The sequence below is a fragment of the Trachemys scripta genome, chromosome 2, assembly GCF_013100865.1.
Source record: "Trachemys scripta elegans isolate TJP31775 chromosome 2, CAS_Tse_1.0, whole genome shotgun sequence".
Lineage (NCBI taxonomy): Eukaryota > Metazoa > Chordata > Testudines > Emydidae > Trachemys > Trachemys scripta.
Genome location: NC_048299.1, coordinates 105164467 through 105190307, shown reverse-complemented (window position 1 = coordinate 105190307; position 25841 = coordinate 105164467). Strand labels below are relative to the sequence as shown.

The 25841-nt window shown below is 41.5% G+C and overlaps 1 protein-coding gene across 10 annotated transcripts in view; it reads right to left on the bottom strand.

The window, feature by feature from the left end:
• Positions 1-25841, bottom strand: part of FHOD3 (formin homology 2 domain containing 3) — a 644613-nt gene that overhangs the window by 338183 nt on the left and 280589 nt on the right. For all 10 annotated transcript variants that reach the window (XM_034761350.1, XM_034761355.1, XM_034761352.1 and 7 more), the window contains exon 4: positions 3808-3875. In XM_034761350.1, the coding sequence (XP_034617241.1) occupies positions 3808-3875 (68 nt within the window). The remainder of the gene's footprint in view (positions 1-3807; positions 3876-25841) is intronic.

The following is a 25841-nucleotide window of genomic DNA, read 5'->3' as shown; positions in this document are numbered from 1 at the left end:
ATCCTTTAATACTGTGTAAAATAGAAATACTAATATACATTATTCATTTATTTTGCCTCTAAAACTGATAAAATATTAAGTTTTTTTTTAATGCACCTATTTTTCCTCTATTTCAAATTATGATTTAAAAAGTGGAACTCCTGTTCATCGTCTTATTATGTGCCATGCTTATTTTCTGTTAATTTAGGGCAAGATTCTGATACCCTCCCTCATGCTGAATACTACCTTTCTTACTGCAAAAGTATTCCTATTGAAATCAACAGGAGTATTTGTGGAGTAAGGAGACAGTAAATCAGAATCACTTGAAAGGCACACCTTATCAAGGCCTCGCTGCAAATAAAGACAAGAATCAGCAATTTAGCTGTTTGTACCTAGGAAGACAATACACAGAAACTAAAGGCATGTCTACACTACAGCCATTACAGTGACAGCTAAGGTGCTACAGCTGTGCTGCTGTAGGGTAGAAGCTTCCTAGATCGACAGAAGGGGTTTTTCTATGTAGTTAACCCATCACTCTGAAAGGTAGTAGCTAGGTCGACGGAATAATTCTTCTGTTGACCTAGTCATGTTTACACCAGGGGCTAAATCAGCCTAACTATGGGGCTCAGGGTGTGAAATTTTTCACAACCCTGAGGAACGTAATTAGGTCAACCTACTTTTTAAGCATAGGCAAGGCTTATGAAACTCTGCGTTTGCCTTGTGTTATTCTGTAGACAAGTATTGCTTCCCAGGGTGGGTCAGCTCTTTTCACACAGGACTAGTAGACACTCAGCTGACCGAAACTATGCATATAACAACAGATAATATGAGAACAACCAACCTGGCCTGGCTACCAGTCCTGTCCATTGCCTCTCCTGACCTCAGGCAACAAGTTGCCTTGCAGAATCTGCTCCTTAAGGTGGAAGACATGCCACATCTATCCTGTTTAAAGATGTGTTTAATACACTGAGCCACTGTCTCAGCTCAAGTTGCCTCATTTGGACAATTCCCCTAAGGAACCTCAATATCATCTCAAGGTGACTTACCAGGTGGCAAGAATAAGCTTCAAACGTAGCCAATGCAGAACCAACAGTCCACCCTTCTCGTTTTAACTTTCCATGCAATCTCTGGGTAAAGCTCAATCACTTCAGATGTGGAATGATCAGATGTGCTGCTAATGACTCTAACCAAAGGTTGTGGAGCACTATTTAAAGTGGGGGGACATAGATTTGGATTTCTCTCTACATACACCTGACCGCCTCTTCCCCTCTCAGGCCCCACCCACAGCAGCCTTCTTACCGCATTGGCACATGAGGTCCTATGTTTGCTCCTCCAAATTTCAGTGAGTAATGCTGCAACCTGGGGCACAGAGTTGCAGTGACATTCAAGTATGGCCCAGCCAAGAAGTGGTCGGGCCATGGCCCAGGAGCCCCCCAACTCTGTATCTATGACAAGTGGGGTCTTCATGGCTCCCCTGTTTGCCACCGTGGCCAGAAGTAGAAGATGTAGGCCACATACCTGCTCGCTGTGACCATAGGCAAGGGGTGCTTGGTTCCCTCATGGACTTGTCATAATACCCTTCCTGCAGTTACTGAATGGTTAAGACACTTAGACGAACATACTTGACCTGATTGTCTATGTAGATACAATCACAATATATAGCAAATCAAAATGACAGTATCACAATTTACCCCACAGAAAATGCTGATTGGAAATATTAACATTTTAAAATAGATAATTAAGAAATAGCAATGGTATTTGACTTTAAAAAGAAAACTCCCCCTTTACCCTTTTAATGAATTCAGCCATCATCAGAAACTAAACAGAGATTCCTGCTCTGTACATGTCACATGAATCTTTTTGTTTTGTTTTATGATTCAAAACAATGGCTTAGTATTTGCCAAGCCTTCCTTCACTTTGCTAACCAAAAGCATTGGTTATTTTGATTTCATATTTATGTGCTGCTTGAATGACTTATAAAACCTGGGCTCATCCCCTTAATGCAAATAAGAGATGCATGCTACCTTCAAACTCTTTTAATGGAAAAAAATGGGCACAAACTCTTTTGCCAAATTAACTGATCTCTGATGACATGATTACAAAAAGATGGTGTTATGAGATGTTCTGGCACTTTTCTCAGAGATGATGAAATCTCCACAGCTTTTTGAAAATGATTACAAAATGAGCACTACATGAAAATATAAAGAATGGGATTAGCCTGAAGACACAACTTTTGAAGTAAATTCTAATCATTCAAAGAAAAAATAAATGTAGCCCTGGAGGTGCTTTATTACTAAAACCAACATATAGAACACCATCAGATAGCTGATTTATGCTGAAGACTATAACTTCTTCTTAATCTTAGCACAATTGTAGATCAAAAGACTTATAATACTACAATACTTTCCTGGCACTGATTCTAGAAATTCAAGTCTCCTGGCACCATTTTGGACATATATTTTTGTACACAATTACCTTAACTCACACACTTTTCTTCAATGCTTATAAATTAAAATTTCAATGCAGACATGTCTCATCTTTCAAGAAAAGTCAAAGAACATAATTTTGCTGTCTACAAAAGTCTTGTATTTTCTCCTTGACGGTTCTTTTCAAAATATTCTAAAGGCACCCGTGGACAGTATCTTCACAATACTTGTAACTAATGGAAATAATGACACAGGTAATACAGAAGTACTGTAGTTAATCTTCACAACAATTAATTGGTAAAACCCCAATCATTTCCCTCATGGTGTTTTCTCCCTCATTTTCCATTTTGGTAGCACACAACTTCAAGAATTCATATGTGATATGGATCCTCTCCACTACAAACTGTACTTCTTCACTCACATCTCCCAGTGACATGCAATTGTTTTATTATAATTTCCATCCTGGAATGCAGGAGATGAAGATTCTCCCAAAATCATCATCATTCACTGACAGTCCATAAATCAATTGGCAGCAGGTGCATGGATATTGGCAGTTCCCAACTTCCTCTTTAGAACAGAGATATAAGCAAGAAGGAAAATCCAGTTCTCTATGGAAACTGATTATTTCATACCATAAGACCGGCTCAGTCAACAAGCTAACTCCATCCTTAGTGGAACTCCAATGATCTAGCTTAATTTATGTGTCCTTAAAAGAACAAACAAACAAACAAACAAAACCCTTATCTTCTCTTTCTATGCTTAATTACACCCAATAAAACTGACTTAAAAGAAAATTAGTAGGCTTGAAAATTAAAGCACTCAACAGTTAGGAAATGCCAGAAGTAAGGTTGCCCGGGCATATGTATTATGATTAGAGCTGGCTGGGAATTTTCCAGCTAAACAGTTTTGCAATTCATCAAAACAAAACCTTTTTGTGGAAACCAGGGTCAACAAAATTTTAGCTGGGAAAGGTTTTGCAGGTCCAGGATGAAATGTACGGTCAAAACCAGAAGAAAAGAGCAACCCATCCACCACAGAATAACCAATAGTCCAGCGGTTGGGGCTCTCCCTTCGGATGTGGAAAACCCACGTACAAGTGCCTGCTTAGACCAGGGATTTGAAATGCAGGTCTCCCCTCCCAGGTGAGTGCTCTAATTATGAGACTATTGGCTTTTTTGGGATGGGTCTTTCTAAACCTTTTCTATTGGAACTGTCCCATTTTGTATAAATAATTAAATATTCATTGAAGCAGGGACGTGAACTTGAGTCTCCCACATCTGTGCCCTAACCACCAGGTCATAGCATCAATGTGGGTTACTTTTCAATTATTCCCTTATGCAAAGAAGGAAAAACAATTTAGTGTTGAATAGCATGGAGATTCATCGGTAAGGTATTCACTTACCTGAAATATTTGTTTCAAAGAGAAAAGGGCCCGTCTCAGCTCCCGTCCACTGGAGTTGTAGAGTTTTTCTGAAATAAGGAACAACAAAAAATCCCACCATTAACAAGACTGCCAAAATGGCATGGAGTTAGAGGGGAGCTGGTGAGGAATGGTCACAGTGTCCATTTACTACGCAGTATATTCCTCTCAGACTAGCCAACCTTTTTTTCATAGATAACACCTGTCCATCAAACAGCACAAATAAAACAAGTTAATTATTCATGGCCTGAGTGAAATTTGCCAGAGGAACTTTAGGAAAGGTCAGTACAAAATGAGACTATGAGGATTTTTCAAGTGTAATTGTGTCTATTTAGCTTTCTTTCCCTTTTAAGTTAAATTTAGAGCCTGTGAAAGGTACTGTACTGACAGCAATGAAGAATTCACAGCAGCTGCACTGCAAGCTTCCCCACACTGCCCCAATAATGAGCTTCAATCCTGTCCTGGAAGGATCACTTTTAAGGAACAAGAGGGGACTTCAGACCTCATACCTATGCAGTCTTTGACCACTGTTTTGTGATGGCCAACGATCATGCTAACTAGTGCCAGCTTTATGATTTGGAAAATCTAATGGGAAGTAGATTGAGGACATATCACTCAGATCCCTCATTTTATACAGACTACTATCAAGTGGTAGTAAGTTTAGCTCACTACTAATTTATCTACATTTGAACTAGTGACTTAGAAGTAAAAGTATCCACATCCCCATTATCAGTCCTTGAGCCATTGAATCCCCAGACGTTCCTTTCCTGTGTTCTCAGTTTTGTAATGGGAATACCTTTCTGCAATTGCAATGTATGTGAGGATACGTAATACCAGAAATAGCTGGACAGTTTGTTCTGAACATAATTCAAAACAATGTTTTTCTCACTTAATATATATTTCAATCTCTCGCTCTCTTATATATAAAAAATGCATAGTCATAGAAAAAATAATGAAAAGTGGAAAAAGTCATTAATTTTAGGTGTATTGAATTAACGTATTGTGAGGGCAATTAACAAGAGAAACCAACTTATTTTGGTGACCTTCCAGGATGCTCTTAGCCTCTCCCACAAGCTATCACATGGAGCATAGGAGCCTAGTCCTGCAAAGAATGGGTATGAAGGATGCTCAATAGCTTTAAAGAGGCACTCAGAGGCTCACGGGATCAAGGATAAATTGACTGCAGACTGTGGATGTTCCTGTATGGCAAGATGATGCTCCATCAGCCAAGTGTGTGCAACTGACAAATAAATTTCCCCCACATACACACACACACTTCCCTTTGCATATTTCTGTACTGCACTAAATACCGTACAAAATCCAACAGCCACATTTTCTTTTCCTCTTTCTGGGAAGGACACAGAAAAAATAGGCATTTGAGGATTTCTTACATTTTTGCTCAGAGACTTTCCATTTTCCGCTTAACTCTAAGAAACTTAATTTGAGAAGACTTGAGGGTTAATGTGAATAAACACCTTCTAGTCCCAACAGTCTCATCCAGTCAGAAAATAAAACTTCAGCAGCTGTTTATAAGCCTCATAAAGCATTTTGGTCATCCCAAACTGCCTTTGGCTTTGAAGGCAGAACGTGTAGAACTGACCCAACTATTACAGCTGTTACAATCATTCCTCTTCCTTGTAGAGTTTATGGATTTCTGACAAAAACACTGGAGGAAGGGATTTCATTTAAAACCATAAACTGCAATCTTTAATTATTCTATCTTAAAAATGTACTGGCATGTATAATCACATGACATTTCTTGGCTTGATAAAGAGTCTGTCAGGAAAGCTTAAAGAATAATAGGGATTTTTTTAAGACCTTGTTTGTTGACTTCACATACTATATAGCACAAAACTATTTCTCTGTGAAATATACCTCCATCTGGCATTTGTTATAACTAATTTCCCTCCATTCATATAAGTCACTGGCATCCCAGAGTCCCTCCAAATGAGGCAATGCAGCATCATCCTAATTAAGAGAGGCACCATTTCTTGTAGTGCTGGCAACTTTGTACATAAATATCAACATTTTAAACAATGTCATCTGTGGGCCCTTCCTTACACAAGAGCAATTACTGCTGCAGCCTAGGGTAAATAATAATCATGTATTGTTATGATACTACAATAGTGGTTGCCTCCACTGGTGCATGCAGTTTTTGTAGTTCTCTGAGAAGAATAAAGTTGAACTATTTACTCTTGTTCTTTTGTTTTCTCTTTTCACAGATGTGGTGAAAAAAAAATCCATGGCTCAAGAATAGACAATGTTTCTGTCAGTTGTTCACATGAGAAAGAAGTCTGTAACTTCACTTCCGAAAACACACCACGTGAGCTAAAGGAGGCTCACCAATAGCTTCTAGTAGTATTAAGGCTTATAAGCAGCAGCCTCCAGTTACCACAGGGCAACATAATCAAACACTTGAGCAGATCTGAGTCCACTTAGAGGGGAGTAACAATACATATTAGATGTGAGTCAGCATGTTGCACCAGCCACGTGTAGCAAACTGGAGAAAAAAGACCAATTAATGTTCACAGTTCTCTTCACATATTAAGATGAACTTGTGTATTTAAACACATGTAACCTATTCACCCACATGTAACCTATTCACCCACAATTCCAACTGCTAGTTTATTCAGACTAATTTTTACATGCCTTGGCAATTCATGGATCTTTTCCTCAAGTCTTGGCTCCATCGAGGAACCATGAAAAATCAGAAACATTTACAGACCCATAATCCAGAAGGTAAGTGAAATACTTGTATCTTTAAGAGTTATGCTCCATTAGAAAATGCCATGGGTTGGTTTCTGCATGAAGTAAGGGTGTAATTCACCCTAAGCAGAGAACTCTGTATAAGGCACGCTTTTCTTTTCCTTGTGGTACTATGTTATTTTCTTCAAGATACACAGAAATTTATCTACAAGGTAAACATTTAGGGCTATATATAGCCCTCAAGGCATGGTAGAACTCCTATATATGTCAAAAGGAATGTGAATTCCACATGTGAATTAACAGCATGTTTTGATGCTTATCCCATAAGCTTCATATATGAACAGAGACAGTGCAAACATTAAACTGACAGCAGGATTTGAAAGTCAAGAATAATCAATTGCAGTAATCTCCCTTTGTGTGGTAAACCAGGAATGAAGTGCATATTTTTTTTACAGTGCTTTCATAAGAATACTGAAGATAATTAAGAAACAAGATAGCAAAAGCTATCTAACAAAACACCCAGGTCACATGGATTGTAATGAACTCGCTACTATGACGTGTATTGCTACCCCTCTACTAGACAGACTCAGAAATGTGTACGAATGGGTGTGTCATAATTCCTATGCCAACAGCTGAGAAGAGTCTCTTTTAACTGAAGTGATAGGTGCCTATAATTCTGGAGCAGAAGCATCCAAATTGTATCCCCGCTGCTACCACTAACTTCTAAGAGGGCCATGCTGACAGATTTAAAGTCCTAGCAGGCCACTGGTTTGCTATCATATAAAATACTTCATATATAAACACCAACTGTTAACAGGAGACAAGAAGTCAACTTTTGTATGGTGTCTTAGTAGCCAGCCAAATGATCTTCTTTGAAATAACGCAGTGTAGTTGAGGATACATACCAGGCAACGTTGGCTAGTAGGATTAAGGGATATCTTCACTTAAAAGAAAATCCTTGAGAGCGCATGTGAGAGCTGGATCTTGGCTGACACAGCAGGGATTGAACCATGGACCCTCCAGAGCTAAAAGAGTGAGCTTGCTACACATTGAATTAATATGCCAGGACTCACGACCAAAGGCTGTAACTGACTCGTATCCTCCACAGACCGAGCACAGAAAGGGATCTCATATATTCAGGAACCACGATACCAATAAAATTAAATAAGATAAATTAAGAGCAATAGACACAGTCAGAGGTCCCAAACTCCCTAAATGTTAATAGTGCATTTCTGATGCTTATATGGTAATGATTTGCAAAATTGCTTTTAGTTCCTAAATAAAAGAAAGAGCTCATGGAGGTTGGGAAAGTCAAGGTTTTAATAAAGACATTCATCTTGCAGTGATCACACTCAGTAGTTTCGTCAGCTATTACCACTAGATGGCAGGGATTATTTTTTAAGGGAGAGGAGGCACTATCTGTTAGAGGTCTGCTTGGGCCCAATTTTAAAACCTGACCTGAACCCGACTAGACCACAGCCAATACGAACCCAAACTACACCCGAGAGTGTCATGTTGCTTTCATTCCTGACTCGGGGGAAAAACAAAGAAGGAAGGACTCTCTGGCTTAAAATTGCAAACAATAGGGTAAGGGATGGCAGAACTTGCTGGGGAGGGGGAAGGGGGAGACAGCACCCCGCAGTGGAAATATTGTGGGGCCTGATATGTTTCTGTACCTATGCATTACACTTGCAGGGATGGGGGTGGGGAGTGGGACCTGTAAGGGGTGGATCAGCACCCAGGACTGGACTGGGAAGTAGGAACTGGGGTGAATGGTGCCCCAAGGCCAGCAGAGGTGGTAAAATGGGGGCTGAGGTGCATCCTGGGGGGCAAAAGGAGGCCTCAGGAGGGAGCAGAGGAGAGCAAGGGGGAAGCTGAGAGGAAGCTGAGAGGAAGACAGGGGCAGAAAGGGAGTTGCGGGAGGCCCAGGGATCACAGGTGACTCATTGCAGAGCCCATCCCATCCCTGCCTCCCCCAACACCTGTGCCTGGCTCCTGCTCCCTGCTCAGTCATCTGGGCTGCCCTGCTACCCAGCTCCCAATATCTCCCAGCTCCACTTGGGCTCCCAAAGGCTCCAGTCCCCATGATCCCTTCTGGTCCCAGCTATAGCATCCCTGGCTCCTTCCATGAAACGCCACCACCTGCCAGCTCGGACGCTCTTCAACCAGAGAGAGAGAAAGGGGCCACCTTGCCTCCCCTGGCACCTGAGCCCTGTTCACCCTGCTTCCTATTCCCCAGCCTAATCCGGGGCATGGCAGTGGCTGCTCCAGTCACTCTGGGTCCCATTCTCAGCCGCCACAATAATTCTGTGGCCAGGGGACTAGTCCCCGTCACTCCTGAGTGCCAGTGCCCTGCACGGGGAGCCAGCATGGGCCAGGTGTTCCCTCCTTGGCTGAAGAGCGTACTCCAAGTCAGCAAGTGCTGGTGCCAGGCCCTGGTAGGAGAGCACTTGGTAGCGGGTCAGCGAGCCAGAGACGCTGCAACTGCAACCAGACAGAGAAGCACAAGGCCCAAAGCCACCAGGAGCCCAGTGTGAAATCAGAACTTGGTGATGTTGGGAGCTGGATAGCAGGGCCGCCTGGACAGCAGAGCTGCCCACAGGGAGCAGAAGCAAGGCAACGATGAGGGGAACCGGGGACAGGATGGGCTCTCCAAGTGGTCACACCCTGCTTCCCTGGGTCTCCCCCAGCTTCTCCGCTGCCACATCTTCCTCCCTGTCCCCCCCACCCCCCAGTCACTCCTGGAACCTCCACTACTTCCCCTCCCTGTATGCACCTCCCTGTATCTCCCATTCAAAGTCAGCTACTTGGACCAAGCCCAAATGTATACTACACAAATTACATCCAGCACAACCTCAACACTCTGAGTGGGGTCCCATCGGGTTGCAAGGGTCTACTCTTGGACTTTTCCGCTATAGCTTCCCTTTGATACTACAATTTGGAGTACTAAACTGCTACATCAGCGACCTGGGCACCTAGCAGAATCTATGTCATGGAGAGAAAACAAAGAATATTCAAATTATCAAAAGGCAGCATTGCCAACCCCAAATGTTAAAAATCATGAGTGAGCCTCCCCCCAAAAAGCATGTGATTGGCTTAAAAATGATGAGATTTTTAAATATTAATTTTGGATTCTTTTCATTTGCCTTCTGGGTTTATTTATTTAAAATCTTTTAGGGTGGCACTTGAGCCATGTTTCAAGTTTTTCTCTGTGAACATGAGCTCTAGAAACTTATTTTTAAAATGAAAGAGGAGATTCTCAGCTAATCAAGTGTCTCCAGGACCTGAATCTTTAAATAAAACATGACATGTTGCTAAAACCAGTAGAATTGGCAATGCTGGGTCATTATCTTCAGCATTTGTGTGCTAAGAAAGGGCCACATGCTACAGAAGCAAACTAGTATTTCACCCATCCCCTCTAACACAGGCAGGGGCAGCTCTAGGCACCCACAAAGCAAGCAGGTGCTTGGGGCAGCCCATTTGCAGGGGCGGCAGCCGGCAGTGATCGACCCTGGGAGCTGAGAACCAACAGGGGGCCCTGGGAGCTGTAGTTCCTTGGTTAGCTCCCTGCCTATAGAGCCAGCCCTGGAGCAGGGAAAGAACTACATTTCCCAGCATTCCCTCGGCCGCTACCAACAGGAAAGAGGGGGAGGGACGGAGGAAGCTGAGACCTCATGCTGCAGTGAATGGAGAGCTGCACTGGGAAGGGCAGGGAGACCATATTTTAACATTCAAAAAATAGGACACTCCACGGGGAAGGAGGGTAGCCCCACCCTGCCCCCATCCACTCCCTCCGACTGCCCCCCACAGAAACCCCAACCCATCCAACCCTGTCCCCTAATCACCCCTGCCCCTAACAGCCCCCCAGGACCCAACCCCCTATCTAAGTGCCGCTGCTCCTTGTCCCCTGATTGCCCCCTCCTGGGAACCCACCCCCTATCTAAGCCTCCCTTCTCCTTGTCCCCAACTGCCCCCTCCTGAGACCCCCCCAACTTCTGCCCTAGGACCCCACCCCCTACCTGTCCCCTGACAAACCCCCGGGACTCCCATGCCTATCCAACTGCTGCCTGTCCCCTGCCTGTCCCCCCCGAACCCCTGACCCATCTAACTCCCCCTTCTCCCTGCCCCTGACTGCCCAAGTGCCCCCCCGAACCTCCGCCCCAGCCAACTCCCCAGCCCCCTTACCGTGCCACTCAGACCAGCATGTCTGGCTCCGCGCAGTGCCAGACACACTGCTGCATACATGCTGCTGTGCTCCCCCGCGGAGCCACAGTCCCCTTCCCCCCTCCTCCCCCCCCGGCTCCTGCCTTCCAGATTTGAACACCTCAAAATTCAGGAGTGCTCAAGCTCAGTTTGGGCAGCTGTTACTTCATTTCTCCCAAATCAAATATACTGATCCACTGTAACGTGCTGTAGAAAAAGTAGGATAAAATTGAGCAAGAAATGCTTCCCAGTGGTTATTAGGACTGGAATTGCTATTTTCAACAGCCATTGCCTTTTTTGTTTGTTTGTTTAAAAGGAAGACAGTGATATTGCATTGGCAAATTCCCCATAGAAAGAAAGAGAGGAACAAAAGAATAATAAAGGCACTTCAACTTTTCTTCATTTATGTAGGACAGTCTTATAATATGCATACAGATATCCTCCAATCACACAAGCTGAAAACTGTTCCACTTTACTGCAGTTCTGTAACCATATGGGAAGTAATCCTGTCTGTGTTCTGTGCACATCTAAAATTCCTGCTGAATGACTTGCCGTGGGAGCGAGTTACCAGTGACCCAGGGCTGCGGTGGAAGGAGGGTGCAGGTGGGGGTGGGAGAGAGTCCAGGGCTGGGGTGGCAGGAGGTGTGTGTGGGGAGCAATGGTGGGGGGGAATGAGGGAGCCCAGAGCTGGGGCGGCAGGGGGTGTGTGTGGGGAGGGAGAGCCCAGGGCTGGGGAAGCAGGGGTGTGCGGCGAGGAGCCCAGGGCTGGGACGGGGGGCAGCCAAAATTTTTTTTGCTTGGGGCGGCAAAAAACCTAGAGCCAGCCCTGAACACAGGGTCATTTTAAAACAGCTTTCCTAGACCAAAAATGAAACCAGTGAAAGTGGATTTCTCTGAGGCGAACACAAACATCAGTGGATCATTGAAAGGAGAACTCTGGTGATCGAGTCTGCTATTAGCATATTTTACACTGAGAGAGGCCTCGGGAAGGTTCTCATGCCTGACCTTCAAAAGCTTTTTGTTGTAGCATGAAAGGGTTTCATTCTTTTTCCTTTTCGATGTTCTGAGAAAAATAAATAAATTTAAAAAAAAGTAGTAACTTAATTGCATCACGACCCCCGTCTGACAACAAAAATTACTAGACAGCCCCAGGAGGGAGGAACAAAGCCTGAGCCCACCCAAGCCCCACGGCTCCAGGCAGGGGGCAAAGCTGAAGCTCAAGGGTTTCAGCCCCAAGCAGGGGCCTGTAAACTGAGCTCCGCCCCCCATGGTTGAAGCCCTTGAGCTTCAGCTTTGGTCCTGAGCGGTGGGGCTCGAGCTTCAGCCCCGGGGCCCAGCAAGTCCAAAGCCAGCCCTGGTGACCCCATGAAAAAGGGGTTGCGACCCACTTTGGGGTCCCAACCAACAGTTTGAGAACTGCTGCTGTATGTCATTAATAAAATCTTCAATTTTCCTTAGTATTCGCTAGGAAAAATCATATTTTTATTCACAAATAAAAAAAAAATACCTTGGATAAACATAGTCCCAAGTGTAATGCCTGATCTCTGACCAGGGAAGTACACATCTCCTCCCTTCCCCGTCCATCACACTGACTGAATTAGTCCCTGGGGTACAGTAATTTATGAAACATCAGCCTTTTGGATTATTGGCAAAGGGCAAGCTAACATCTGGCTGAGCACAAATGGGAGTTATTCTGCCTAACTTGCTCCTGCCTGAATGACCTCCACATTTCCCATCCATGCCCCTCTTCTCCAAACTCTGATTTCAGAGATGAAACATCTTTCGTTATAGAAACATACCACACTCTATATTATATTATTTTACCGGGGTCCACAGCATTGACTCAATAAAGGACATTTGAAATAGTTCCTGCTAGTCCTTGGTAAAATCCCTGAGCATGAGCTAAGAGTAGCTATATTCTCTGGCTTCCATAAAACACCAACAAACTGGCTACTACTTAAAAGTAAAAATATTGTTTCTGAACCTAAAGCAATGAACAACCTGAATGTCTGAGAAATACATGTATTATCTACACCTTGATTGGCAGCTAAACACTCTACTGGAATTAAAGGGAACAATTTAAATTTTTCCACAGAAAGAAGAGAGGAAAAAGAGAACTCAGGCAATTTTTATTTTATAGTAGGGATAAACTTTACTCTTGCTGTGAGAGCTGAGTTCTGTATAAATATAAAGCCTGATTCACCACCATCTGACTCCTGTTTTACACCAGTGTAATTCCACTTGAATCAATAGCAGTACACTATCATAAACATGGAGTAGCAGCAGTGAATAGGGCCCATGCATCCAATCCTCAGGCAACATTCCAGTTGACTTCAACGGACTACTGGATTGGGCCCATGGGTGCAAACAGATTCAGATCCATAAATTTACTGTATACAATACTAATTAGTGCAACGTGCCATTCTTTCATTGCATGTCAGACAAATTAAAGTGGCGCTCTAAGAAAAGACCTGTGATGATGCCAAAAAGGGGCTTTCTTCTTAGTTTTGTTTTTGTCCACAAAAGCTGATAATAAATCTGTTGGCAAGACAATACACTTTCCTTTTACTCCCAGACCCCTACAAAATATATCATTTCAAGAGGAGGATTATTCACAGGCACATTGCCCACTATTACATTAACATAATTGCTGTTTCTGTTGAGGATACTTAGTTTTGTATATTACAAATCTTGGATATTTTTATCTAATCTGATTATCTATATATAAATTAATAAATTATTATACACTCATTTTGCAATATTTGTAGTTTGTGAACTTAAGCTTTATAGTCTCTCATTAATCCAACAGTAAATGACTAGTATTTGGTGAGGAAATGCAGTTTTTTGACAATAAAGTATGGCTTGATGAAAAACGACAGGCCAAGAACAAATCATAGTAACTCTCTTCAAGCCTACATTGCTGCCAGCACTGATTGATTCCAAATAATTTTCAACTTGCTTCACAATGAACGCATGGCAGACTAACACTGAGAATAAAACCTACTTCTACTCATTTTCATTCAGACACAAAACAGCTGCTTAGTTAATTATATGGGGGCCAGTGTCACCTCCTAAGGTAGAGAGGACAGGGATGTAAAAAATCATGATCCATCAGGCCTGGGTACGAGGAGTGTTCTCTCTTGGCATCATTTCCCCATACCCCAATAGAAACTGTTCTGCAGAGACCCTGTGAAGTGCAGGATCCACAGGTGGGGAGGGGGAGGAGAGATAGCCATCAAGGTAGAATTATAAACCCCTCCCACCTCAGCTCGAAACCCATGCCACCTTTGTGGATAAATTAATGCTGAACCCTCCCCCATCCCCACAACTCCTTCAGGCCCCTGCAAAAGCCAAGCTGTCAGGGAGCTGATGGTGAATGCAGGGAGCCAGTGCAGACAGAAGGCATCTGCAAATCTTGGGGGAAATTTATGGATTTAGGGGGTGGAACCATAGCAGGTTCCAAAGCAGGGTTAGGGTGGGCAGGGGGAGGGACAGCTTCACTTTCCATAATGCAAGAATTATAGGGCAAATCTACACATCTCATCTCAAGAAATTTCCTGCCTCTATGTGATACGTCTGCAATCCTCCCACTGAACGCATCAATTTGGAATAAGAGTCTACTGGGCTTCGCTCAAGGAGACCCCACAGATAGGGATATCCTGTTTTGGGAAGGGGACCTGTATGTGGAAGGATCCCCACAAGGCCTTTTGATAGCCTCCCTGGGTACGGAGAGGCATCCAAAGTAAGAGATGCTTATCTGAAACCCAAAACATTTGAGGTCTTCCTGAACATTGCAATTTGTAGGTATTTTTACAATATCAGACAGGGATTGATACACAGCTACCAGGTCTGCAAATTATGTTTCATATTAAAAGTAACAAAAATCAACAGAAAGCACATCCATCCTCCAGGAGCTGGTGGCCACCTTGATTTCCACCTCCTATATTGACAACTATATAAAGGGAATGAGATCACTGAATGAAGGGATTAAATGATTTGTGGAAGACAGACTGGAATACGAGCGAAGAGAAATAGCAATAAAGGGATATTGCAAAAGGACAGACAGAGGAGAAAAATATGGATCCAGGGGATGAGGAGAAGCAGCCTTATCAGGGTAGACAAGGAGAAAAGTTGGGGAGGACAGTACAGAAGAGAGACAAGAGGAGATAGCCAGCAAAAGGGGGAAATAGATGAGTCTCTAAGGTGCCACAAGTACTCCTGTTCTTCTTTTTTTAGAGAGAGGGAGATGATCCTTGCTGTCAGAAAGCAGCAACTTTTGTGATTCACACACAGGAAGTGCTTGTATCAAGATGAGTAAATTCAGGAATTGGAAAATGGAAGAGAGATAAGGGGGGGAATCATCTAATCCCAAATTGGAAAGCAGAAGAAGAAAATCTTCGCAGGGATGGATCCTTGATCTCTCTACATAATTCCTGTACTTCAAAATGGCTGTCACACCACCATAAGAATCAGCACTCCAGGCTCATTACCAATTTATAGAAAAATTAAAGTGATACCTACGTGGTCCAATTAGATGTGAAAGAAGGATTTTTCCATATATTCTTAGCAGCTGGGGAATCATCTTCCACTACAGAAGCCTGAAGGGATCAAATCAATCCCTTCTCCAATGATTTCTATCAAATTCCTGCTTATTCTGCCTGACTTTATGCAAGTATAAATTTGTCATGGATAAATCAATAGCAAGAGCTCCATCTTTACAAAGCCCTTTAAATTATTACTCCCCTCCCTCCCACACACGCCTCCATACACATGCTGAACTAGCAGCAAGAACCATTTATCACACTATCCCTAAACACCAAAGCAAATAAATACCAGGGGTTTACAGATTTACAGTAAAAGAATGTGATGAAACACAGTAAGTGTTTATATACTTAAGTGAAATGGGAAACCTTTGTTTTTCATCTGCTTAGGGTGGGGGGCAGGAGAGGATGTGGAACCTAGAGCTCTCCACACTTGATTCCTGCACCACACTGAGAATAATGAATAATTTTGCAAACTGACAGCATAACAACTTCCTTTGAGTATTCCCTCTTCTCATTCACCTTTGCGAACTGAGGTCCTGCTTGCTAATAGAAAACTGAAGGAAGAAAACAAACTGATACCTGTGCTGAGACAGAGCAAGAAGACTGGCTTGGAAAGAGCACTCCTATTTTAGTCCTAGTTTTGTACTCAGACCTGAAGTAGAAGTGTTTCTGTGTTCCTTACTCCATGCTGCAGAAGCCTGTCTCAATCTACTCCTGCTGTTGCTATAGAACAAGTGCAGAGGTGGGAAATGGGCCCAGCATGAAGTGACAATAACAATGGACTTTGTACTTAAATGGGTAAGAAAGAACTAGACTTGGACAGTCGAGGTCAGAGTCAATACACTAAGGCAGAGCACTGTATTGACTTTACCAAAAAAATCAGCAGCAACAGCCTTGGGACAGTTGTGTGGTTCAAATATGCCATTTGTAAGGAATGATAGGCTTATTAAGATTGGATCCTGTAGGACAGGTGAACAGAGTGCAGGGGGAAGGGGTTCATTGCCCAAATGCTCCATGGAGTTGGCTTTTGTGGTTGGACTGCAGCTGATGATCTTTCAAAAGTGATCAGAAGGCCAAAGCCACAAATGAGCTTGCCTTTCTCTGCAAACTGAGGAGTAGGAAGAGCAAGGAGAGAGGTGCACTTCCATATCTGTTCATCTATTTCAACCCACTGCAGCATTTCTTTGCATCTCCAAACTTCTTCCCCTTCCCACATTCACTTACCATTTCTAGTTTTGAAACCTACAATACAAGGGTTCTTCTTACCAGCTATAATTATCACCGGTGTGTGTGGGCTTGGGTGAGTATGCGTGTGTCTGGGGAAAAGACAGCTGTATGCAAGTAATGAACATTATAACACACAAACCAAATAAAATGGCAAATACATTACTTGTTATGATACTATCGACACCACAAAGAACAGAGTACAGCATTGGAACGAATTATACAAGGAGGCCTTACTGCTTCAAGACATCACCATTACTGGAAAACAAGTTAAAACTTTGCTCACATATTGAACAACTAAAGATTTCCTGCTTATTCAATGGAGTTACACTGGTGATTAATTTGGCCCTGTGATGTGTACTCCTGCAATAATCTATTTATACAGTCTCTCTTCCCTTGAATCCAAAGGAATCAGTACTCTCTTTAGTTCTCAAGTGCAAGAGATGGCCCTACATTCATTTTAGCTTGGTAATTCAAAAAGAGGGATATTTTAAAAATATACAAAAATTGTGGTGATTGTTCTTCTGAAAAACTAATGTGCATGAAAGAAAGTGTTTGAGAGGGGAAGAGGCAGGGTGGAGTTAAAGTACAAGGGCATATATTGTAGCAGGATATTATAGAAAGTGGTGATGGAAAAGAATTAAGAGGTCGTCTTGTTCATCTCCCTAATAATGCTAAATTGTTCCCTAGAGAATAATACAGTAGGAAGGCAGTAGTTATCCTAAAACATGGGTTACATAATTCAGGAGAATGAAGCCAGAGAAAATTGCTATAAGAAATATAGAACAGCTCATTGTTTTCTTTAGAGATTATTGTAACCAATCTGCGGCTAAAAATATAATTATCTAAAAAAATATGTAAGTCAAGGCAAACCTTTAATGTTTGTTTCAGTTTACAACTCGGCCTCTGAATTGCTGAAATGTACACTAGTATAAGCAAGAGAAATTACATCAGCGCCTCTTGGGTTATGAGAATTTAGCAATCTCATGCTAGATTATTTTTCCATGTCTTAATTCACTGGATATTGTGCCAAAATGCTGCCAACTCTTGTTTACTCTATAAATATTACTAAGCCAATGGTGATGTGCAGCTTTAGCATGTTCTCACTAAGAAAATGCAAAACAATCAAGTCACATTTCTGCAGACCTTCCACTTATGATCGTATTTTTATCTTTGTTGACAGCTTGGCAAGAAGTAAAATACCTGAGCGCAAAGAGATCTCTGATTTACAGAAAAAACTTGGATTCATTCCTGGGCTTCAGGCTCAAACCAAACTTTAGTGTTATAAAAGATGTGCCAAAGTACATCAGAGGATAAGGGTACCTCCAAAACAAGGAAGGTTCCTATGATTTCTATCCTTTTTCAGGCAATGTACGAGTTTACCAGGCTAAGCTCCTTGGCATCAGCTGCCTTCTCATCAACTGTGTGTGTTCTAACCCAGTGGGTCTCAACCTTTTTGGGCTCAGGCCCCATTTATAAATGTTTATGGCATGTCGCGACTGCATAAATAGGAGGCCGTGGGGTGGTCGGATCCTGGCCCCCAGAGGGATTGGGTCCTGCCAGCATTCACCCCACAGTGCCAGCTCCTGTGCTGTAGGGCTGGCTGGGCTTGGCTCTCTGCTCTGAGCGTTGCAACATCCAGGATTGAAGTGCCGCTCAGGTTTTGACCCACCCCCCGACTGACCAAATTTGTGTGAGTGGAGTTGCAACCTGGCTCACAGGGTTGTAGTGTCACTCACTCAAAGTTGGCCTACCCGGACTCTCATCGTCATGACAGCTGGGCCAAACCTGAGTGGCGCTGAGACCCCCGAGGTTGCAGTATCTGAAGCAGGAAGGTGAGCCCAGCCAGCCCCATGGGACAGGAACCACAGGAGCTGCCCTTTGAAACATTTTGGCGATCCAATTTTGGGGCCCAACCCATGGGTTGAGAAACCCTGTTCTATCCCACCGTGGGGATGCTCAAAAACTCAGAAACCCAAGATTAGCATACTAATTGGCAGTCAGCAGTCATCAACCCACCAGAGAGTAGTCCAGAACCTCGGCATCTTAGCACAGTGTTGTCATCTCTCACAATTTTATCATGAGTCCTATGATGCTTGTCTCAAAGCATCAACTGATGGAGTTATGTAATTATGCATGATAATCTTTGCTTTATCTCAAAGTAAGATTCTAGTCTTCATGCTTTGGAAGAAAAGCTCGAAAGCATGACCCATAAAGGTTAAAAGACAAGACGACAAATAAAAAAGATGCAAAACTGTATTCTGTTTTTAAACTCTGATTATATTTAAGCCAAACTCATGATGCATTGGAATCTGCCTCACAATTTTTGAACACTTGCGCTTGGCAGTTTTGAGCATTCATCAAAAAATCCTGGTGTATGAGTAACAGTACATGAAACTGTGGTTGAGAACCACTCCAATCATACAAAAATATTCTTATTTATTTATATTGTGGTAGCACCTAGGAGCCCCCAATCATGGATGAAGATCCCATTGTTCTAGATGCTATGCAAATGCAGAACAGTAAGACAGTCCAAAAGAGCTTACAACCTATGGGAAAGAAAAATGAAAAAGAAAAGTAACTAACCAGCTTGCTTAAACAACCAACCAAACAACCAAAGCTGACATCTCTCTTTATATATAATGGATCCTTGCTGTGTTTTGTTTTGTATGAGAGAATGACAAATTGTGGAGAAATCTCACACCAGTCTGCTGCAGTATGTGCTTCATTATTACAAGTAGTGCACCACCACTTATATAATTTATTCAAAATGCAGTCTAAGTCAATCTCAGACAAATGTATTAGCAGAGGGAGGAAAGGGTATCTGAAACGTAGGAGAAAAAAGTTAAATTTTATGGAAAGGTCAAATGACATTTGTATTAATTTAAGAAGCTAACAGAAACCGGTTTGCAAGAACATGAAAGAAGTAATGAAATATCACAGATGTATGAACAAACGGAGAGAATGTGGTGCAAATGGATTAAACAGATGTCAAAACACCTTATGGTAAGCAAAGTTCCCCCCTGCTCTGAACAATAAAACTGACAGTTCTGAAGAAAAACATGCATCATCCTGAAGACTGAAAGGCAGGAATTTTGATATTGTATCTTCGTCACACTACAAGAATTTAAAAGTAAAGAAGAGGGCAGAATTTCTTCTACAGTTATTTCTATTATTATTATTTGTATCGTGGTAGCAATAGGAGCCCCAGTTATGCTAGGGTTTCTCCAACTGGTTTGACCCCACCATAAAATTATCTCACAAGAACAATGTGTCAGGCGTAGGAAGCTTAAATAGGCCTTAGGGTGCTAAACCTTTTTAGATAATTATCTTTATAAAATTGAAGGAGGTTGTTTGCATGTTTTCTTCCACTTCTGCAGCTGCCACAGTTGTCGTCAGTGGAGATTCCCAAATACAGCCCACTCGGGTTAAGAGAGAGGGAGCATCTGGCCAGGTGCTATCTCCGAGGGGCCCTCACTTTAGGAATTCTTCAACTCCTTTCCCTAAATAAAAAGTAGCCTGGGATCTCAGGAAACTTGATATGATGATGGTTGGCACTCTATTCTATTGCTGTTCAGAACAGAAAGATTTTTTTTGTTGGTTGTTCTCTGGTTTGGAGGCGAGGAGGCAGCCAGGTCTTACTTAGTCGTTTGCCTTTCTTTTTAACATTTGTAAAAAGCATTTTGAGCCTTGGCTAGGAACTTTTCTTCTTATGTAAATTGAGAGAAAGAAAATGTCAGAGCTGTTGTTTTAATTCCACTTGCAGATATAAATAAATATATTATGCCATTTTTTTCTCTCTTTTATACTTGCATAACCTACTGATGTCAGTGGGGTTGCATGGGTGTAACAGAATTTGTTCCATGTATCCTTACATTTCTGCACTAGTGGAACTTAAGTGGAGCATATGCTTGTGCCTGACCCTCTGCATGTGGGGGAATTCCACCCATAATGAAAAACACCAGATACTGAAATACTTTAGTCTCACAACCCAGCTGAAGTCCACTATAAGCACTTTAGTGCTAAACATAATGCTCTATAATATGATCAACATCATAGACGGAGGCTGAGAGGAGTGCTGACCTAATAGTAAGGGCGCTAGCCTAGGACTCAGAAGACCCATGTTCAATTATCTGCTCCACCAGACTTCCTGTGAGACCCTAGGCAATTATATTTTCAACATATTTATGGTATGAAGGTTATATTTAGTAGCTTCTGCATTCCAGAGATTTCTATTTTATAGTATATTTAATAATATATTGCCTGTAGTCAATCTGTGCCTATATTCCACATCTGTAAAATGGGGGTAGAAGTACTCTGCTACTTCACAGGCATGTTGAGAGGATACATACATTTGAAGATTGTGGAATGCTCAGATACTAAGGTAATGGTACCATATAAGTACCAATAATGGACAGTAAGGTTTAGGCAGCTGTATTCCTCTGCAGGTATTCTTATAAAAATGCAAACTATTTCACACTATAAGAATCAACAATGAGTATTAAGTGAGAGGCTCTGTCAAAAATTTGGAGAAAATATGGGGGCCTTATTCAAGGTGGAATAAACTGCAGCCTCAGAATCTTCCTTCCTGGTTAATATTAACCTTATCTTATTATTTCCTAATTGAACTATGAAAATAATATAATAAAATAATTCTCTCTATATATATATAGAATCTATTCTAATCATGAAAGTCAGAGTTCATTAAAATAATTGCCACCAATGTCTATCAATATCTATTACAATTGTAAGTTAATTCAAATCTAATTAAACTTAATTAAATATAACTCTAATGATGGTAAGTTGGAGGGCCAGACAATGGTTCTCAAGCAGGGGTACATGTACTCCTGGGGGTACTCAGAGGTCTTCCGGGGGGGTACATAAATTCATCTTAATATTTGCAACAGGCTACATAAAAAAGCATTAGCAAAGTCAGGACAAACTAAAATTTCATAGATAATAATTTGTTTATACTGCTCTATATACTATACACTGAAACCTAAGTACAATATTTATATTCCAATTGATTTATTTTATAATTGTATGGTAAAAATGAGAAAATAAGCAATTTTTCAGTAATAGTGTGCTGTGACACTTCTGTATTTTTATGTCTGATATTGCAAGTTTTTAAGTAAGGTGAAACTTGAGGGTACACAAAACAAATCATACTCTTAAAAGGGGTCCAGTAGTCTAGAAATGATATAGCCACTGGTCTAGAACACATGTGTCTTTGCAGGAACAAAACAGATATGTAAATGTATTTGTAACTTTGTATTAGAATAAGATGGTTAGTTTTACATTTTGGTATCAGGTTCTAGAAACTGAGCTAGGGCGGCCCACTGTAATTCTTTTCTTTGAGCAAGTAAACACTCAAAAAACTCTTGTAGGCCAAACACAGTGAAAAGGAAGAGTAATCAAAAGCCCATTATGTCCTCAAATTTACAGGCTGTGAGCTGTCAAACCATATGGGTGTTGAGGTGGGAATTATTTACTCAGTTGCGGCCCACACTATACCAGGACCCCACTGCCTTGCTGATGCAGCAAGGTACTGCTGAATCCTTCAGTGATTAAATAAACTTTTCCACAAGACACTTGGGATGTTTATTTACACACCTCTGAAATGCTAATTTGTGCTTCTTCACTTAACTTTCAAGAAAAAGAAAAAAGGAAGAAACCATCTGAATTTGTTCAATGAAGGAAAAAAACAGCCTGGGATCACCACTCCGGGGAGTCAATTGATAAACATTTCTCTTGTTAGATTTCCTTCGGAGCAGGACGACTGAATGATTCCATTAGATAATGAACACTGGATCTATACTTCTGTATGCAACATGTAGAAGTCAACAGAAAATAAAACACGGTTACTTTGGTTTATTAAGTGAAGGGTGTCAGCACCTTGATAAAGTATGTGTGCCCCATTTATGTCAGGATGCTCCCTATAAAACCAAAGGTTTGTATATATTTACAAACAGTACAGCTATACAAATTTACTCCAGTTTGAAGGCTGGTGTACAGAAGAGACTGCATATTTCATAGGACTGCAAATAAACACTCGTGACAACTAATGAATTACTGTTTTTAATTTTCCTACTGGCCACATAATACATATTTTCAATAATATTGCTGTGAGTAACTTGCATCTTAGTGACAAAACTATTTTTCCCCAAAGGTAACCTTAATACATGTAGTTTTTCTTCTCTATCTCATCACATTAGTGTGAGGCACAAGCAAAGAATGGTAGGCCCTGACTTTGGCAGTTACAACATATATACTTAAGTAACCTGCACTCAGTAATCCTGATCACAGTAACCTCAACTGGAAAACCTAACTAAACGTTCAGTGTTATTAATTCATATGCACATATTTAATTAATTCCATAAATAGGCAGTTTTCAACCACCACCTACTGTCAGAATGATTCACCAAAAACGAATGAACTGGACATATTATGCAGTGTTGTAGCGCCGTCGATCCCAGGATATTAGAACAGGGGGATCAGACAGAAAGTGTGAAAAAATCAGGACGGGGGTGAAGGTAATTGGCACCTATATAAGAAAAAGCTCCTAATATCATGACTGTCCCTATACAATCGGGACATTGGACATCCTATATTAGAGAGATCAGGTGAGTGAGGTAATATCTTTTATCGGACCAACTCTGTTGGTGAGTGAGACAAGCTTTCAAGCTACACAGAGCTCTTCTCCAGGTTTGGGAAACATACTCAGGGCAAGCCTACACTTAAAATGCTGCAACGGCATAGCTTCACCGATGCAGCTATGCTGTTGTGGTGCTTAAGTTAAGATGCTTCTATACCAACGAGAGAGAGCTCTCCATCGCCTCGCACTTGTGTCCTCAAAATCGTGAGCATAAACAGGGGAAGTAGCTTGTACTAGGTGTTATAGAGGCCAGAAGCTAGGTGTATAGTCCACTTTAAATCTGTTAGTATGCTGGAGGCTTGTATTCGTGCACTTTGAGTATACTTGATGTATACTAAATGTGGGTTCTCTTTTCCATAGGGGATTCACTTCCAGTGTTCAGTGTAGATCACTGACCAGTCTCTGAAACAACTGTTTTAGTGCTACATGCTCTGAAGACTATTTACACTGTGTGCAGCATGTCAGTGCCTCTGGCTCTTCTGTTCCACTCTTCTTGGTCACACAGCCACTTGGTTTTTGTCCCCTTTGCAGCCTTGCAGAGTTAAATGTGCAATTCACACACAGAATCAGAAACAAGATTTCTTAACCCTCGAGCACAACCCAGCTACCAGAAGCAGGAGTTTGGCGTGGTATCCCCAAGAAAATGGGCAAAGTTTTTCATTAAAAGAGTGAAAAATACACTCCAGTTAGTGTTCTTATTTTTAAGAACATACAAATATGATGCTTAGTATCTTTTATCCAAATCTGTATTTAGTTTGATATTTTTTTCTGGTTACCCTTCTCTCACACGTCCCAGCTGAAGTTCAGTCTCTGTGGCTGCTAAACTAGTCTAATGAGTAGTTCATGAGTCCAGCAGATGTTTCTAATTTTAAGACCATTAGGAAATTTATGGGCCTTTTTTTAAGTCTTTCTCCCAGAAATGGGATTTCTAATGGGAACTTAAAACTAATTTAATAGGTCAATAAAATGCTGTACTTTTTTCCTTTTTAGACTCCATATTTGTGATATCAAACACTTAAATACTGAACTCTATTTTTGGAGCCTCAGAACTTCAGAACAAAAGCATAATCAAAGGTAAAGTTGTCTGACTAGATGCTTGATTCTAAAGCTTTCCAGCTTCCCCATCAGAAACATTTTTTACTCATTATTATTTGTCCAGATTGTTATTTTTTATTCCATATTGCACTTTGGACATAAGAAATACAGGAGTCTCTGCTTCCAAAACATCCTAATCCAAGGTCATATCAGTTTCACAAAATCTTATTAAAGTTATTCGAAAGTGAAACCTACAATTAACTCCTCATAAATTTCCTTTTTCTTTCCTTCTTTCTCCCTTTTCTATCATTCAGTGTTGGTAATTTAGTGCTGGAACTGAAGTCACTGCCATTGTCCAAACTGTCTAGGATCACAGAGCCCTGAAATGTGATGATTAGGACTGGCTGTCAAGTCCGTCATGAAATAAATCCCCAGGAAGAACATGGACCCTGAATATTTATGTGCACATTTTCCATAGATCAATGTTTTTCTCATTATTTGTTCACAGAGTGTTGACAGCATGTAATTATTCCTATTGGAAAGAATTAGAGTATTATCTACCTCGCACGGTACACTGTTATACTCACTCTATGCAGATGTCTGACAATATATAATATGCCTTAGAAAGCTACTAGGAAAGACAGCAACTTACAGACAGCCAAAAGTCAGTCACTAAGTCCAACTCGTTCATGAGATTTTGTTGCTCAGATATGAATAAATTCCATATGCCCTACAGTAAAGGTTTATAACTACTTGCAGGAATGAGCTGTTTTTAGACAGGTGATGAGCCATCTTCAGAGAGGCCAACTGAGGGTGGCATGCACACACCCGTATCAAGAGACACACCCTCCAGAAACTGCATTACTCAAAAGAGGTTACTGTTTCAACTAAACACAAAATATCCTCTTTTACACTTCGTAGACAGGGTATGATAACACTAAATGCCCAACACATGTGCAGCAATACTGGCTGGGAGGAATCCAGAGGACATTAAATGTGGCTAGAATGAATGAACGGGAAGGATAAATCTTGTTGTAGGTTGGTATACACAGAGAGTTAATCCTTTGGCTTGTCAGACCTATCCTCAAATTTCCCCATTCACCTGCCCAGTAAATGAGTCAATGTTCACTGACATCTACCAAGTACCTTAACAGGAAAAAGGTTTCACCGTCATGCAGGATTCCCTATGGTCAGGTCTTGCTAATTTTGTCCAGCAGAATGGACTGCACATCCTACTATGGGTGTCTAGGCCAAGTAATTCACTAGGGTTACAAACTCACAATTTGTACTTCAGTCACAAAAATTAGTGATCTTAGTCCTAAATGCATCAATTTCCATGTATTCTTGAACCACAAAACCAGCTCAATGAAATACGTTACTAAGAGTCTGACTGAAGAACTAGTGCAAGACAGTCACTAAAATTACATCTTCATCAAGCAGTCATGGATTCATACTCATCTTCCATGACTGTCATTGAGAAAAATAGCATGCCTGTTTCAGCCTATCGTTTATACAGCTAAGTTATTTTATAGGAAAAATTTGCATGAAGATGCAGTCTCTTCTTAAAGTGAAATTTCTTGTTTGCCTGGAATGGCATTTGCCAGAGTGTGTGATAATTGGTTCTTTACATTCCAGTTGCACCCAAAATG